Source organism: Tachyglossus aculeatus, chromosome 9 (assembly GCF_015852505.1).
Source record: "Tachyglossus aculeatus isolate mTacAcu1 chromosome 9, mTacAcu1.pri, whole genome shotgun sequence".
NCBI classification, from domain to species: Eukaryota; Metazoa; Chordata; class Mammalia; order Monotremata; family Tachyglossidae; genus Tachyglossus; species Tachyglossus aculeatus.
In genome coordinates this window covers 21476869-21494056 of record NC_052074.1, presented here as the reverse complement: position 1 = coordinate 21494056, position 17188 = coordinate 21476869, and the positions used below count along the sequence as shown (strand labels likewise).

Genomic DNA, 17188 nt, shown 5'->3' with positions numbered 1-17188 from the left:
GGTATTTAGCTAGCTGTAGAAACGTGAGAAAATGGGAACCTGAAAGACATTACAACACGTAGCAGCAGCTGAAAGAGGATTGGAATTTGCTGCTTCTCAAAACACTCACAGGAAGACTTGGGAACTTTGTAATGTTTGGGTGTTATGTTGTGGGTTTGTTTTTTTTCAACAGAAAGGAGAGCCCAGGAGTGAATTTATCACCATCGATACTAATGCATTTACAATTTAAGTACATTTGTCTCAGATACATCGATTTCAGACACTTATGAATAGCTTGAAGAAGTAGCAAAGCTTAGAAATTCCGTTTCTGTAATCCTTTACTCTCTTGTCCACCAATTATTTCCCACAGGGTCCCATAAATAAAGTTGAGGCCTCCTCCTAAGACACGGAATTAAAAGTTAAGATTTTGGATTTGGTATTAATGGGTTTCTCACACATTTCAGTCCTTCTGGAAGCTGGGAAAACTTCCAGAAGCTCAGGAAAAGAAATGAGTACACATTTCCTTAGCGCTTAGTACAGTGGTGCTTGGCACATAGTAAGCACTTAACAAATACCACAATTATTAAAACAAAGCCATCTAGGGTTATGTTTCCATTAACTACAAGTATTGAAGTCGCCTTGCCTAGTGGAAAAAGCAAGGGCCTAGGAGTCAGAAGACCTGGGTTCAAATCCTAACTCTGCCAATTGCTTGCTGTTTGACCTTGGGCAAGTCGCTTAACTTCTCTGCACCTCAGTTTCTTTCACTGTAAAATGGGGATTGAATACCAGTTCTACCTCCTATTTAGACTGTTGAGTCCCAGGTGGGACAGGAACTGTGCCCAATCTGATTAACCTGAATTTACCCCAGTGCTTAGAACAACTCTTGGCACATACATAGTAAGCACTTAATAATGTCACTGGATGACACTCCTGAATACAGAACTAGTGGTAGTAGCAGCAACAGCATCGATTGAGTGTCCACACAGTGCAGAACACTGTACTAGACACAGTGCTTGGGAGGTACCTCATCTGTAAAATGGGGATTAAGAACTGTGAGTCCCACGTGGAATATGGACTGTGTCCAACTTGATAATCTTTTATCTACCCAGGTGCTTACCATTTTTTTAAAATGTAAAGGATAACCCAGTGACATATTCCCTGCCCATAAGAAGCTTGCACTGCCTGGGGGGAACTGCATTAGTCTTAAAGCTTTAATCACTAACCTCAAAGAGAGAAAAATATTTCAATAGAGTCAGGTCAATACAAACATAAAGGAGAAAGCAGCCCAAGGAACTACAAAAATCCACAGCCCCAATTCTGAACCAACTAGACCTGGGGACCTGAAATATTCCTTTGGAGCTTTAGCAAGTCCACCAAATCATCACTCCACCTTCCACTTCTTTTGAGCTGTTCTGGCTAGTGTTAAAAGGGAACTCTACCCATGTGATGGGCAGCTGGAGAAAGCTAGGACTTAGGATCCTGAGTTTACTCCCTTTCCCTTCATGGAAGAGTAAAATGCCTGGCCCTTAAAACAGAAGCATCTTCAAACTTCTAACCATGAACCTGCCTTTGCGTAGGGAAGCTAGTCAGATCCTAAGGGACTATTACGTCTAGTTGGGATCATTATATTTTAAAAAGGATGTGGAGACAATGGAATGGGGTGGAGAGATGATAAAAATTATTAGAGATGAAAAAGAGAGCCTATCAAAAGACGTTAAAGGCACTGGGGTTGTTTAGCCTAAAAAATAGATGGCTAATGGTTGACAGATTATTTTTCTGAGGAGGAGCATGAGGAAATGGGTCTCCCCTTGGGGCTGGGGCTTGGCCTAACACAAACTCAACCCAGGCTACAGGGAAAAATTCTAGAAAGCTCATATTTTGAAGGCCAACTTCCACTTCCGTTCTTTGCCAGTGCAGCCATAAAATCTTTTCTTTACATGTAGCTACAGATTGATATCCAGAATAGACAACTACAAAAGTCTCACCACCATCATAAACCAGCAACAGTTGGAAACTTTCAGGGAAAGTCATCATAGGGTTCTGCGTATTTTGGGAGTTTAGTAACCATTAATAACAATGTAGGGAGGTATCTGCCTACGAGCCCCCATTTCAAGAAAATGGGGTGGCTCCAGGGGAAATGCCATGGAATTTAAAAGACAGTCAACTCTATTAATACAAAACAATATATCAGAAAAGCCTTGAAGGTAAGTGAAATAATCAATCAACCCACAGTACAGCTTCACAGTGATGATGCATCTAATGGCAAAGGAAAAGAAGTAGCCTAAAGAAATCTAATACCTGTGCAAGGAGAAATATTTTCAAATGTGATTAAAATCCTTATTCACCAGCAGGCAAATTTTTTTCAGGCCCTGAGCCTCTGGATCCCACAAGTAGTTTTCTATTTCTTTATGGACCCTGGCATAATAATGATCAATTTTATCTGTAGCCTGTGGCTTCCAGGTGACATATTTAATTTTTTGGCAACTACTCTACTAGAGCATTACCCAGAACACTAGCTCAGTTACTTCCAAATTCCTGAGGGAAACAAAGACATTAATTACGGTCTAGCATAGTCAACTACCTGAATAAGATGATAAATCATAAAAGTAGCAATCCCTGCTCGCCTCCACTCAGGATGGACAAACAGAAAAGAGATGTAGGCTTCATTATATTTCACATCAGGGACCATGAAGCCAAAGGCAATAATGACTTTCTTGTAAAGGACGACAACACTGAAATCTGGATACTGCAGGCATTCTGATAAGTCAATTCCTACAGAGAATGGAAGAAAAAAAGATTAAATACAAACCAAAGGGAAATTTTCCATAGGTCAAAAAGTCACTGCATTTTGTAGTTCAATAAATGTCAAAATGGTCAGGGGGTTTAAAAGGCCCAGCTCCGCTAAATCCATGCTCATTGATTCATGCTTTCATGCCCAAGTGGATAATTATATAGTGTCTACACGTTCAAAAAAACAATAAAAAAAAACCTAAAGCCATTTTAAATGACTCAAAATCAATGTGGCTATTTAAACCACCAAACTAACCACATGCCAATTACACTGCTAAGAAAACTGATGATGTAGGTCATAAGTATTAAAATGAAGCCTCACTCAACTACAAATTACAAAGATGAAATTAGGTGTTCTGCTACTAGGAGAAATTAGGAAAATTTTATAATTATTTTTAAACAAGGGCTGAAACAACTTCCCTATTTATTTGATTTACCAGGGCCCTAAATGCCCATCAGCTCAAATCATTAATGCAAAGCAAAACAAAAACCAAACCCGAAGTGATCCATACACCCTAGTAAAAATTCAAGGATCCTTTATGTTTTTAATAAAGGACACAAAGAGAAGTATGCAGCTAGTAGATACCAAAAAAAGTTTACTTATTACAGTTCCTCAAATTGATGCTACTCTTTGATCTCGGAAAACTAAGACGTGCTGATAGCTCTATGCTGAATTCCTATTGTGCCTCACAGATCAACGGACCATCAAACACTTACCGGTGAAACAAATGTCTAAGATGACTATTTAGGCAGAGGACACAGCAGAGAAAAATATGAAACTTAACAAATCTTACCAGGCCAGAAAAATTCATGACACATCGAGTTTATAGTAGGGATATGATTCGGACGGACGTAGCAATAATCGATGGGGGCTTCAGGCTGAGGCTTCCAGTTTGTGTCATTTTTATAAGGATAGGTCCGAATCTCCGCTAGCAGCTGGAGTTTGGGAGGTTTTGTCTCATAATCACGCCTCCGGGATCATAGAAAACAAAAAAATGAATGTCATTGGGGAAGATGACCGAAGAAAGATGACACTCTCCCCACCTTTCAAGCCTTATTAAAAGCACATCTCCTCCAAGAGGCCTTCCCTGACTAAGCCCTCTTCTCCCCTACTCCCTCCCTCTCCCTTCTGAATCATCTATGCACTTGGGTCTAAACCCTTGAATCACTTGGCGTTCACCCCCCCCAGCACTTATGAACATTGCCGTAATTTATTTTAATGTGTTTCTCTTTCTAGACTGTAAGCTCCTTATGCGCAGGCAACATGTCACTACCAACAGTTACATTATACTTTCTCAAGTGCTTAATACGGTGCTCTGCCCACAACCAGCACTTAATAAATGCCATTGATTGACTGACTGATCACAGTGCTAGGCTTTCAAGAAGGAAATTTGCAGTTTTGGGGTGGACAGTGACTTTCCACCCCAAACCAAACCATGGTCTTGGTTCAAAAACTGCTTGACATTCCAGTCAGTCAGATTGCCATCCAAAAAATTATTTTCTCAAACTTAATGCTTGATAAGGGGATCCACGGACAGCAATGAAGCTGTCCATTTTCAATCAGAGAATGGGCATAAGAAATAGCAGTGCAAGTTTACTTGCCACATGTGATCCAGGCCCCAGAAGGATCATCTATTGGACTGAGAGGAGAGTTCGGTCTCTTGGGTCTTCTTTCATCTTTTGACCCCTCTGCCCAAGACCAAAGGTGGACCCCACTAGTGGACAGGAGACCCTCCCGAGGTGCCTACTTTCACACAAGCCACCTCAACAGCTTTTGGTCTCATATGCAATAAAATGTTTTATGACAAAATTTAACTAGAACCGCTACAGCCTTTACCTTGGGGCAGAAATGAAACAGCTCGTTTCAATAAAGAAAGTTAAGGACAAGTAAAAGCAAGTAAATAATTGTGGTTATTTGTTAAGCGCTTACTAAGGGCCAAATGCTGTACTAAGCACTAGAATTTTCAAGGTTTTAATGGTTATGTCGAAATAGTCTTGCAGCATTTGCTAGAGTGAAGGGAACACAGCACTCTCCCATTTCATTTTTTCGCTTTCTTACTTAGGGGTGTCAGAGATCCTAGATTCATTCATTCAATCGTATTTATTGAGTGCTTACTGTGTGCACAGCACTGTACTAAGCGCTTGGGAAGTACAAATCGGCAACATAACCCTAGATGGCTTTGTTCTAATAATTGTGGTATTTGTTAAGTGCTTACTATGTGCCAAGCACCACTGTACTAAGCGCTAAGGGAGATACAAAATAATCAGGTTGGACAAAATCCCTGTCCCATATGGGGCTCAAAGTCGAAGTAGGAGGCAATAGGATTGAATCTCCATTTTGCAGATGAGGAAACTGAGGCACAGAGAAGTGAAGTGAGTTGCCCAAGGTCACACAGCAGGCAAGAAGCAGACTCCCAGGCCTGAGCTCTTTCCACTAGGCCATGCTGCTTCCCCCAAAATACAGTATTGTTGGGCTCTTCTCATTCCAAAAAGCCAGCTTCTCTGCACCACAGAGAATCAGAATGAATCAGTCTATCAATCCTATTTACTGAGTGCTTACTGTGTGAAGGGCACTGTACTAAGTACCTGGGAGAGTAAAATATAACAGTATTACATAGTTGGTAGACACATTCCCTGCCCACAACGAGTTGAGACTTAGGAAGAGCAAATCCTTGTTAACGAAAGGTTTTATTCATTCCAAGAGGAGAATCCTCCAGAGAGGCCTCCGAGGGCCAAGGAGTTTCAGCTACCAGCACAATACTTGTGCCAGTAGCACAAGTTGGAAACTAGTGTGAAATGCAAGATTCCAGTTGGTCTCAAGCTGCTGCCATATCCCTACGTAAATCCTTCTGTGTACAACAGGATTGAAAGTTGGCTAAGTTTTTCCAAAGAAGAAAGAAATACTGGGAGTTGGAGCAGGACCTGTTGGAAGGAAGAGTGAGAGCCTATCAGAGGCACACAAATTAAAGGAAAAAGGGGGAAAAAATTCATTGGGGACAATATGAAAAAAGTAAAGGTGCTCTCACTGCCATTTTGAAGTCCCTCTACTCCCCTAAACTCAGATCTCCCTCTCAAAGAGAACTGGCAAAGGAAGGCACCGATAATCTCCATTAGCAGGCTTGACATTCATCCTCTGCTGACTTATACCTGATATAAGGTTTCAGGACCCGAGATGTGTAAGGGCTGACAATACTATGGTCTGCCACCATATCTTCTGATCCTACCAACCGATATAAAAATTTAGTAGTCTGGTGCCGAAATCCTTTCCTGGATGGCAAAGTCGTCTATAAAACAAATAGAGACTGGTTATATAGTAGGTCACGGTAATTTTCAGAAAGTGTCAAGTAGTAAATATTATTAGCTTAATTTTCTCCGTGATATCATAATAATAAAAATAATAATAATAGTATTTGTTAAGTGCTTACTATGTGCCGAGACCTGTGCTGAGTAGTGGGAGAATATGAATACTTTTGAGTTCCTCATTTGAAGATAACAAATACTTTTCTTTCAAAGTGTAAAAAAACTACCAAAAAATTCCAATTTAAAATATTTTTGACAAATGCATCTCAAAAGTATAATTTACGTTTCACAGTACCTGAAGGAGATTTTCAATTATGCCTGCTTGGGGAATTTCCACTTAAATTAGTATGTACAATCTCAACCATAAGGATTCATCAAGAGACTCAAACTGAAAATTAACCTCTTGGTCTTTAATTCAGTTGCCATGTATTCTAAGTCATCTAACAATAAGATATGTGCTTTTGGGCTTGTGACATAAAAATAGAAATAGGTGGACTGAAAAGAAAATAATGAAGATTGACTGGAAAGGGTGAAGTAAATTTAGAAGACTAAACTCTTAATATGCAATATCATTAATTATCCAAGAAAACAATAATTATATTGCATCACCTATTATAAATGTTAAAAATGCTAAATTACATTCAGATTCAGGCCAATATTTAACATCAAAACCAAGTCAATGTCATCTCGCCACCTGTACGTATTCATTTCGACTTCTAAAATTTCATTTTGCTGTTTGGCTCAAGCACTGTTATTACTCTATTTATTTATTTATTTTACTTGTACATATCTATTCTATTTATTTCATTTTGTTAGAATGTTTGGTTTTGTTCTCTGTCTCCCCCTTTTAGACCGTGAGCCCACTGTTGGGTAGGGACTGTCTCTATATGTTGCCAACTTGTACTTCCCAAGCGCTTAGTACAGTGCTCTGCACACAGTAAGCGCTCAATACGATTGATTGATTGATTGATTGAGGTCAAAAAGCAGTTTACGTGGTGCTATGAGCCACTGCCATGGGCACAGATCCAAAACTAAGAGAGTGACATTCCCCTATTCATCAGTGATGAGTGGGAAATGAAAGATGATGAATAAGTATTTCTGAATGGAGCAGGAGGTAGAGAGATCATGAAAGAACAAATCAAAATAAAACCAATACACTGGCCCAAAACAGGTAGAAAGGAGCTGACAAGAGCCAATTCTGTTTGACTGAAAGCTCCTTGTGGGCAGGGAGTGTGTCTACAAACTCTTCCGTATTGTACTCTCCTAGGTACTGAGTACAGAGAAGCAGCGTGGCTCAGTGGAAAGCGCATGGGCTTTGGAGTCAGTGGTCCTGGGTTCAAATTCCGGCTCCGCCAATTGTCAGCTGTGTGACTTTGGGCAAGTCACTTAACTTCTCTGTGCCTCAGTTACCTCATCTGTAAAATGGGGATCGACTGTGAGCCCTCCGTGGGACAACCTGATCACTCTGTAGCCTCCCCAGCACTTAGAGCAGTGCTTTGCATATAGTAAGTGCTTAATAAATGCCATCATTATATTATATACAGTGCTCTGCACACAGTAAACATTCAGTGAATATCACTAATTGACTGACTGATGAACTGTTAACATTTGATGAGCCCTAATCATGGAGAAGTGAGAAGCAGAGAGCAAGCCCCACCAGTTAATTTAACGCCAATTATATTTCAAATCCAAAATTTCAACTATTCTGCTTCTATCTTCTCCTTTAAAGAGATTCCTAGCGCAGAATGAGTGGTCTGACTTCACTGGCCTCAACAGCTGTTCCCTGAAGACCAGGAGTAGAAAACAGGCAGGTTAGAAAGGCAGAGTCATTGGCATTATGTTTCCCTGCCTTCCCACTCTCATAATTCTTCATTCCAGCTTTTACTCCCCCATTTCTCCCTCTCTACCTGGCCAAAATGAAGAATTTACCTGCCTTAACTGCTTGGTTTTGCTCCACCACTTCTTGTTTGCTCTGTCCCTGGGCTACTCCCGATAATTTGGAAAGGAAACTTTATTTGTCTCCTTGCTGATAATCAGAAGACCGGTATCTGCCTAAATACAACCTCTCCCCTTCGTCCCTCCCACATGCTCTACTTTCTCCTTATACAGGGCCAGGAGTGGACGGGGCAGCAGAAAAAGCGGCAGCGGTCATAAGACGGGGAGCAAGCGAGTGGATGATGGCAGCAGCCCCCACTCTGGTTTCTCAGCTTCTGAACGTAGCTGTGGAACGAGGAGCATTGGAAGGTGGCCAGCAGTACATGAGTTATGGCACGTTCATGCAGGCCCCAGGCAGTCAATAAATAGAGAGACAGTTAGAAACTATGACCGTTCTTTGTGGTTTTATAGGTAGGAGTCCTGTCCTTACTGGCTAGGGTGACGATGAGAAAAACCATAAAGAGGGATCTTACAGATATGTAAGTGTTCATTCAGGTTTTATGGGGAACCGGAAGGAGACTTCCTCTGCTAATGACAACAGTCCCTGTGGCACTCAAAGGAAATCCACTCCCCAAGAAAAAGAAGTGCATCCATTGTGAATTTGTCTAGTCAGTGATTTTTCCCCTCCATTCCCCCCACCTTTGAAAAATTTCCCCCAAGTTTTCCAGGTTCAGCGCCTTGCTTTACGGGGCTTGGCACCCGGTAGGCGCTCAATACATCCACTACTGATTGAATGCAGGCTTGGGCAGCGCTCACCTGGTATCGGTCTAGGATTCTGAAATCCTGACATGTAGTTCTGTAGGTGGCACGTCCAGTGGGATATCTGGAAGCTCCACCTTCTTTGGCTCCATAAATCCCATCCACCAAGAGAAGGGCGGCATTAACAACCTGGTCTAAGTCAAAAAGTGGCAATCCCCTCTCTCTCTTGGCCTGCCTCACGATCAACTTGCGCTTCAGTCTCCTGGCCTCCGGAGTCATGGTCACGGCATTGGGACAGGCCTCAAGTCGCCTCAAAAGAAGCTTTTCTTCATAGATGCTAACAGGTGTGTACTTGGGGCCTTTCGGTTTGTTGTCCTTCTCCACATGGGACTTCCTCTTTTCTCGCCCTCGAGCCTGCAGTGAGGTGTTGGAGTCCTCGGTGTCTTCACTGTCCACTTCCATCCTTTCAGTTTTCTCTTCCTCACTCTCTATCTCTTGTTTTATTTGTTCAAGGGGCTTGACTTTCTTTCTGCCCCCTACCATGGGCCCAGAAGCTGACGCTCCACTGGAAGGAGGAACATACTCTATTCCTGGGTCTATAACGCCATCCATCTCTTCATCATCTTTACAGAGAACCAAAAAAAAAAACAGGAGCATCAGGAAAGATGTGGGGAATCAGACAGACAGATAGGATACACTATATAGAAAGACTGAACAATAAATCCAACTTTACACAGTATGTTCTTTTACCCTACCTGCCACCTGGTTTGCTCCAGTCAGCTTTTGATAGTTCAGGGATGGATTATCAAAGCCCTTTGCTCCTCTTTTCTTCTTTTTTTATGGTGTTGGTTAAGCATTTACTATGTGCCGAGCACTGTACTAAAGCACTGGGGTAGATACAAGATAATCAGATTGGACACAGTCCATGTCCCACATAGAGCTCACGGTCTTAATCCCCATTTTACAGATGAGGTAACTGAAGCACAGAGAAATTAAGTGATTTGCCCAAGGTTACCCAGCAAGAAATTGGCAGAGCCAGGATTAGAACCCAGGTCCTCTGACTCCCAGGCTTGTGCTCTTCCCAATAGGCCATGCTGCTTTTCCTTTTCTCTCTTCCTATTCACCATTATTTACCACTTCATTTTACATTAGGTACTTCTACCAGAAAAGGGAAGGGATCTGCCAGTCAGGCCAGTCAATTTTGAGTGTTACAGCTCCTGAAAAATGTTTGATGGAAAGGAGATTAAAGCCAATGGATAAAATGAGAGCTGGGGATTCAGGAGCTCTGGTTTTCATTTCCCCATGTTACTCTTGTTTCCCATTACCCTCAGGGACTCATGAGCTGACAGTATTTTAAAAAGCCTTCTCACTACCTTTCTTAAGAGTGGGATATTCAAACCACAGGGAAAAAGTCTCATTTGTTGCATTAAGATACAGCTTGTCTTGATGTTTCTGAACTGAATCACTGAAGGCACATCTCCAAAGGGCCTTCTCTAAGCTCTCATTTCCTTTTCTCCTACTCCCTTCTGCATCACCCTGATTTGCTCCCTTTATTCGCACCCCCCTCCCTCAGCACGTACGTATAGATCCATAATTTATTTGTATTAATGTCTGTCTCCCCCTCTAGACCGTAAGCTCGGCGTGGACAGGGAATGTGTCTGTTATACTGTACTCTCCCAAGCCCTTGGTACAGTACTCTGCACACGGTAAGCACTCAATAAATATCAGTGACTGATCGACACTATTTCCTACTGCATGACGTCTTCTCATTTAATGGCATTTTCTCAGCAATGCTGATGAATGTTAACAAATAATTGAATTGTTTTTGCAGTGGTGGTGATGGTTTGCACTGAGCCATTCACACTTTCTGGCCCTGTCCCGCTGTCCCCAGTGGTACACATTGCTAGACGGCTGGCAAGGAGGACAGACCTCATCTTTGGCCCCAGGGGCAACTCGGCTCACAAGTACGATCAGGGAGACGAAGGGAAGGCTCTAAGGAATAAAGGAAATAGAATAGGTGGTTCTTACCGTGAAACAAGGCTTGAGGTGGCATGACATCTGGAATAAGATCGGCTTCTGACAGCAGACTAGGAGTGGCCGAATGAGAGGCGGGTGTTCCGGGAGCAGAGAAATCCAGGGAAGGAGAAGGAGAAGGGCTTGTCAGAGGGGTGCGGTCAGAAGAACTCAGGGAGGAAAAGTCAATAACTTCTCCTTTCTCGAGAATCATGTCCGGTCGCCGGCTCCGACTAATGAATTTGACAGGGGTGGACGACGTGCTCCTGTCAAGAAAGCCTGCTGCCTCTTTCTGGGCTCTCCGAATCTCCTTGGCCTCCTGTGTGCGTGATCGCTTCTCCTTCAGCTCCATGGCTGATTCCACAGGATTGCGACTCGCTCGCTTCCTAAGCCCCTCCACGGTAATGATGGGATCCAAAGGTGGTTTGGATGCTGTTGGAAAAGAAGGACTGTTTAAACACTTTGACAAGGATCTGGCTGAGCCTATAAAAGCAACGCGGATCTGAAGAATTCGAAATAGTTAGAATAAAATGACCAGAGAAACTTTTTAAAAACCACAGTGGGTATAGACAACTAGTGGTAGTTCAGACATAGAAAAAATAATGCCTGGTAAAGTAGATGCCTTTCTCAGATTAGAGAGAATGTCTTTGGTTTACCACATTTACTTCCATAATCATGCCACTTTTTTGCATAATTTTTGAGGCAAAAACGGGAGGGGCTATAACATGCAGAATGAAGTTGAGAAATAATGGAACAGGAGGAAATAAGGAGAGGCCAAAAAAACGGACGAGTGAAGGATGAAGAGAAACATGAGAGCACTTGCTTCTACTGTACTCTTCCAAAGGCTGCATAAAATAGACACTCCATGAACTATGGTAACCATCCTTCATCCCTTCTAACTTTGGAAAAAGAAAACTTTGCAGCTAGAGCCTGTGCCCAGGGTATCTTGACCCTTTTTTCCTACTTCAGCCCACATGCCACTACCACTGCTTAGAAAAAAAAAATTTATTTTGTCTTCAAAAACTCAGGGGGTGGGGTAGAGGCAATTTTTGCGAGTAAATGTAATATTTAAAAATTAAATCATATAAAAATATGCCATAAAGAGCACACGGAGTTCATAACTCTAGAGACACATTAACTCTGCTGCTTGAAATTAGAGTTTATCTCCCATCTTAAATCTCAGTTGACTTTGGCCTTTCTGGCACCTCTTGTACTGCTCTGATAAATGTCACCTTTTACTTTCAGGGCAGAAGCAGAGAGTTTTTCTCCCTCAGGTTTCATTGTTGGAGGCTTGTTGTGAACGAGTTTCCACCATCCTGGTTCTCCAAATTCCTGAGCCCCGGAGCGGAAGAACACGGGGCTTCCCACAGAAAGACAGCCCGCTACGGTGCTCCACCAAGTTGAAGTCTTTTTCCTAAAAGATGGAGACAAGGAATAATAATAATAATAACAACGGCACTTAATAAGTGCTTACAATGTGTCAAGAACTAAGTGCTGGGGTAGATACTAGTTAATCAGGTTGGACACAGTCCCTGTCCCACATGGGGCATACAGTCTTGGTAGGAAGGAGAACAGGTACTTACTTTCCTCATTTGGCAGATGAGGAAACCGAGGCAGAGAAGAGTGATTCGCCCAAAGTCACACAGCAAGCACCTGGCAGAGCCGAGATTAAAATCCAGGTCCTCTGACTCCCAAGCTTGTGCTCTTTCCACTAAGCCATGCTGCTTCTCAGAAGGAAGTACCAACATCATGAATTATGGGCTTCCCATTTAAAGCTAATACTTCAGTTGGACAGAAACCAACCTCTCTGAATATATCATCGTAGACGCGAGTGCAAGTAAATAGTTCATTTTGCCTAGGGGGTCTGATGCTTCTTCCAACAGCATTTCTGTTCCTGGTTTTCACATACCGAAGCAGAGCTGGAACTGAATGACTTGTTCCTTGAACAGGGTTAAGCCTCAGGGCAACTGGAGACTCCAGAAAAAATCTTGTAATTTCCAGATCTCATTTTTCAAAAGATGGTTTAAGTTTAGTTTTAAAAGATGGACGTGTAAGAGGCTATAGGATACCTTGAGAATTCCAAAACTCCCCCTTAAGTCTGGGTAGTTTAATGAACACAAAACTACTGAGGGCTTTGAAAAGAATCAAGAGAACTGAGTGACGGCAGTATAGTAACATCCCTTGTTCATTTTCACTAGGAAAATCCACACGCCATAGGACAAAAACTATATCTTCCACCAAAAGCTGAACAGGTGAAACAAATACAACTTTAAAAGGAAAATGGAAAAGTCCGCAAAGGGGAATGATGGGAAAGGGCCATTTGGTAAACCAGCTCTGGCTTTCTAGAATGTAATTGGCTCTGTCATAGCATGTCTTCATTATGCTATTTGGGGATAACACAATGGGGGAATTAGGTAACATTTTTTTCACAACATAAATCTGTCCTGGGTTCAACATGATGTACAGGTAAATTCAGTGTTGGAAGAAATGGCTGTGCATGAGTGTGATATCAGTCAAGGCAAGATTCCGCTATGCTTCCACCTCTGCCTCGTATCTTGCATCTTTTCAGTATATAATATGGTAAAATAACAATAAGTGTTACAAGTGTAAAGCGTTTTGCCAGTGGTAGACCCAACAATATAGAAACATATCAAAGCATGTGAGTCACACAGCTGACTTCAATTTACAAAGAGATGGATACAAGAGAGAAATTCTCAAACGTCAGTCACACGGGCAACTTCGATTTACAAAGAGATGAGTAGGAGAGAGAAATCCCCATTTGTTCTTTTCAGCTTTTGCACACGAGGGTGGGATACAGAAAGGGGCAGGAAAGGTCTCCCTTCAACTTTGGGAGAAATGGAAGGGAAGAGAAAAGGAGCTAGGCACTTTCCCAGGTTTCTTAGGGAGAAATAGTATTCCTCATTGGAAGAACGGCAGCCTTGGAGGTGTGTTTTTGGGACTGGGCTATTTCCCCCTAACCCTGTTCTCACGGAACCAATGAAGAGCACTATCCCAGGGAGCCCCTTTGGTAGATTTCCCTGTTTTAAGAATAGAACCCCTTACACTGGCAACTCCTTTCCAACCACCACTAAGCAATTTAGAAATGAGAATGACACCTCCTGAAAAAAAATCACTACAAATTAACACTTCCTCTGACTTCAGATTCCACTTTTCACTCCTCTCAGTGTCTTAGCAACAGAATCTGAAGAGCTTTGCTTCATCTGCTTAGTGACTTATTGTGGAAAAGAACGCAGAAGGATAAGAAACAGTGAAAACCCACGTCTACACCGGGGGAACTGCTGCTAGGTTTATTAGTTGTTCAGGAGATTATGACAATGTCTGTGGATCCAAAAAGCCTATATAAAATTCAGCAGAGAAGCTATGTCGCAGATTCAAGCAATCTCAAAAGCCCGACGCAAATGGTGTAGGATCGACAAGATCTCAGACTATGAGATACAGTTTCATTATCTCAATGCAAGGTGCACATAGGTGGGATGAACTAAAAGTGTAGGAACCAAACTGGATGGCAAAGGCAGTGAGTTAATCTGGGACATGTATTAGATGTCTTGGAGAAACCTGCTCCAATAAAACGTTTCATCAGCTACTTATGGAGCACTCTCCAAAGCCCTCCAGGAAACGCACTCACTATTGAGCCTTTTGACTTAAGGACCCCTCAGCAATTGTTCCAGGGTTTTACCCACTTCTGAGACTCAGGAATCAGAGCTTTCAGGAGTTTGGGGTTCCTTGAAAAGAGCCAAAAGTAAAGCCTCCTCAAGTAGGTAAATTAATATTTCTAGGACACATTTTTTTCTATCTTATCTTCTCACTCATTGACTTTAAAGGCATTGAGGCTGCCTCAGTCTCTCCTGGCCATGGTGGCCTCTGTCATCTTTATCTTGAGTTTGTGACCATTTGCCTTATTTAAACCCTTCTCTATTTGCCACCACTTTCTTCCACTTTCCTTGTCCCACCAAAAGGCTAAAACTCCTCTCTCACGGCCTGATCGGTGAATGAAACCATAATCGAGAAGTGTCATGTTACTTATCAAATAAAATGACCTCTGCTTCAAATCTCTGCTGTCCATTTCATTTGATATAATGTATTTTACTTTTAAATATTTCCTCTTAAAAGTTTATCTTAGTTCATTGGTTATCACTTTCTCCCATTTTACTACTGTCCCTGGTTTCTTCTCTAATCCTTAGTAAATTTTGCCAGATTGAGGACAGTTTCAATCTCTGCTTTTCTAAAAGCAGAATAGCTCTGCTTTTCTAGAAGTGATTACTGAAACATTATCAATTCTGTATGTTCTATGAAAATATAAATCTGGATGCATGTTATTCTTTGTTTTCATTTAATGCTTACCCTGGAAGTTACTGCCAACAATATTTTTTTTTTTCGATTTTTCCACCAATATAATTTTTGAGATCCAGCTAAATACATAGTTTATCTTTTCCTAAGTGAACGTTTCCTTCAGTTCCCTTTGCTTCCTTTCAGTACTTATGCTTGTATTCCCCCTTTCAAAGGTTTAGTTTGCCAGCTATTTCCTTGTACATCCCGTTGTGCTCTCTATCTTCATTTCCACTGAGACCATCTATTTTTCCCAATGTGGGGAATCGGTCCATCAATAGGTCCCAGCATTTGGTGCGAGATAACCTCTGTCGAGTTCCTCAGCTTGGAGTACCTTATCAAAACGATGCTCCTGTTAGTTTCACTCTCAGTTCCACTGGAGAGAGCAATCTCCTTCCACACTGAAAGGTGATGTCCTTGAAGGGGTTGGGTAAATCTGGCATTATGTTTTATCCCCTCTTATTCAATATGCCCACTCCCAAATTTCAAATATAATCACTTTACCTGCTCCCTAGTAAGAATGTCCAATGTTTCTCAATAAACGAACAAATATCTTCTTTCCACCTGAAGTAGCCTTGACGTCCACTTCCTTCCAGAGACAAATTATACATGGCCAACATCACAACCTAGAACACAGACAGAAACAACACCTGAAAAAGGGACACTTGGGGATTTGGATCACCTAGGAGAAAACTTTCTAACCGTAAACTAAAAGGGAAACAACAGTAAATCCAAAAATTTCCAGGGGATGGGAATTTTTGAACACAGTTTATTCTGGCTTACACTTCACTTAACATTATTAACCCATTCCTAATGCCCTTAAACAACACCCTCTCCCCCCAAGCAAGCACCTCAAAAAAGAAAACAACAGCTTAGAAAATACCTCAGCAGAGCGGAATGATTTCACCAATGAACTCTTCTTCGCCAAATCTAATGGACTCTATGTCAATCCTCCTTGACCTCGCAGTTGTCTTTGACCCTATGGACCACCCCTTTCTCCTGGAAACACTATCTAACCTTGGTTTCTCTGAGCCTGTTCTCTCGTGGCTCTCCTCTTACTTCTCTGGCCACTCCTTCTCGGTCTCTCCCACCAGCTCTTCCTCTGCCTCCCACTCCATGGCTATTTCTCATGGCTCAGTTCTGGGTCCCCTCTTATCTCAAGCTAAAATCACCGCCTCGGGGAGGACCTCATCTATTCTTACAGCTTCAACTACCACCTGTAGGTGGGGAGACCCAAATTGACATCACTAGCCCCAACCCCTCTCCTTTTCTATAAGCTCGCCTCTCCTCTTGCTTCCGGGATGTCTCTTCAGATGCCCCATTGGTACCTCAAGCTCAGAATGTCCAAAAGAGAACACTCAACCGTTGCTTCCAAATCCTCTTCTCCTCCTAATTTTCCCATCACTGTTGGCAATATCACTATCTCTGTATCTCAAGCCTGCAACCTGGCATTACCTTTGCTCTTCTGCTCTTTCAATCCCCACACTGAGTCAGTCACCCAAAACCTGCTGGTTCTTTCTTCACAATGGCTCTAGAATTGGTCCCTTCTTCTCTATCCAACTACCTCCACGCTGGTCCAAGCAGTGGTCCAAGCACTTGTTACATCCTGACTCAACGACCGCATCAGCCCCCTCACAGTTATCCCTGCCCCTAGCCTCTTCCCAGTCCACATTTCACTCTGCTGCCCAAATTACTGTTCTTACACATCATCCTGGACATTTCCCAACTCCTCTAAAACCGCTAGTAGTAACCAATCCTCTCCACATTAAGCAGAAACTCCTGACCACTGGCTTCAAGACACTCAATCACCTCTCTCCTTTCTATTGATCCTCACTCTTTTTCCACTTTAAACTCGCGACTTACATGATTTGATGGACAACATAAACAGACCAGAATTTTGGCCTGGCAGATCATAGTTAAACCCTTTTTTACTAGTTCAATATAAGTTAAAAAGTATTGGTCTTTATTCTCCCTCCTGAAGTAATCGATCAATGGTATTTACTAAGCATTTACTGCATGCAGAGCACTGTACTAAGCATTTGAGAGAGTACAGTAGAGTTGGGAGATATGATCCCTGTCCACAGGGAGCTTGCAGCATTGAGTCTGAATTCAAGGAGACCCAAAA

General features: G+C 42.2%; 1 protein-coding gene across 2 annotated transcripts in view; it reads right to left on the bottom strand.

Annotated features, from left to right (window-relative positions):
- KAT14 (lysine acetyltransferase 14) overlaps window positions 1-17188 on the bottom strand; it is a 38234-nt gene that overhangs the window by 14919 nt on the left and 6127 nt on the right. For both annotated transcript variants that reach the window (XR_005452300.1, XM_038751412.1), the window contains exons 3-9: window positions 15568-15689; window positions 11949-12130; window positions 10732-11148; window positions 8761-9326; window positions 5917-6053; window positions 3564-3739; window positions 2561-2751 (exon numbers count right to left, since the gene is read on the bottom strand). Coding sequence is in view for 1 of the 2 variants with exons in the window: in XM_038751412.1 (XP_038607340.1) it covers window positions 2561-2751; window positions 3564-3739; window positions 5917-6053; window positions 8761-9326; window positions 10732-11148; window positions 11949-12130; window positions 15568-15689 (1791 nt within the window). In the remaining variant the exon portion in view is untranslated. The remainder of the gene's footprint in view (window positions 1-2560; window positions 2752-3563; window positions 3740-5916; window positions 6054-8760; window positions 9327-10731; window positions 11149-11948; window positions 12131-15567; window positions 15690-17188) is intronic.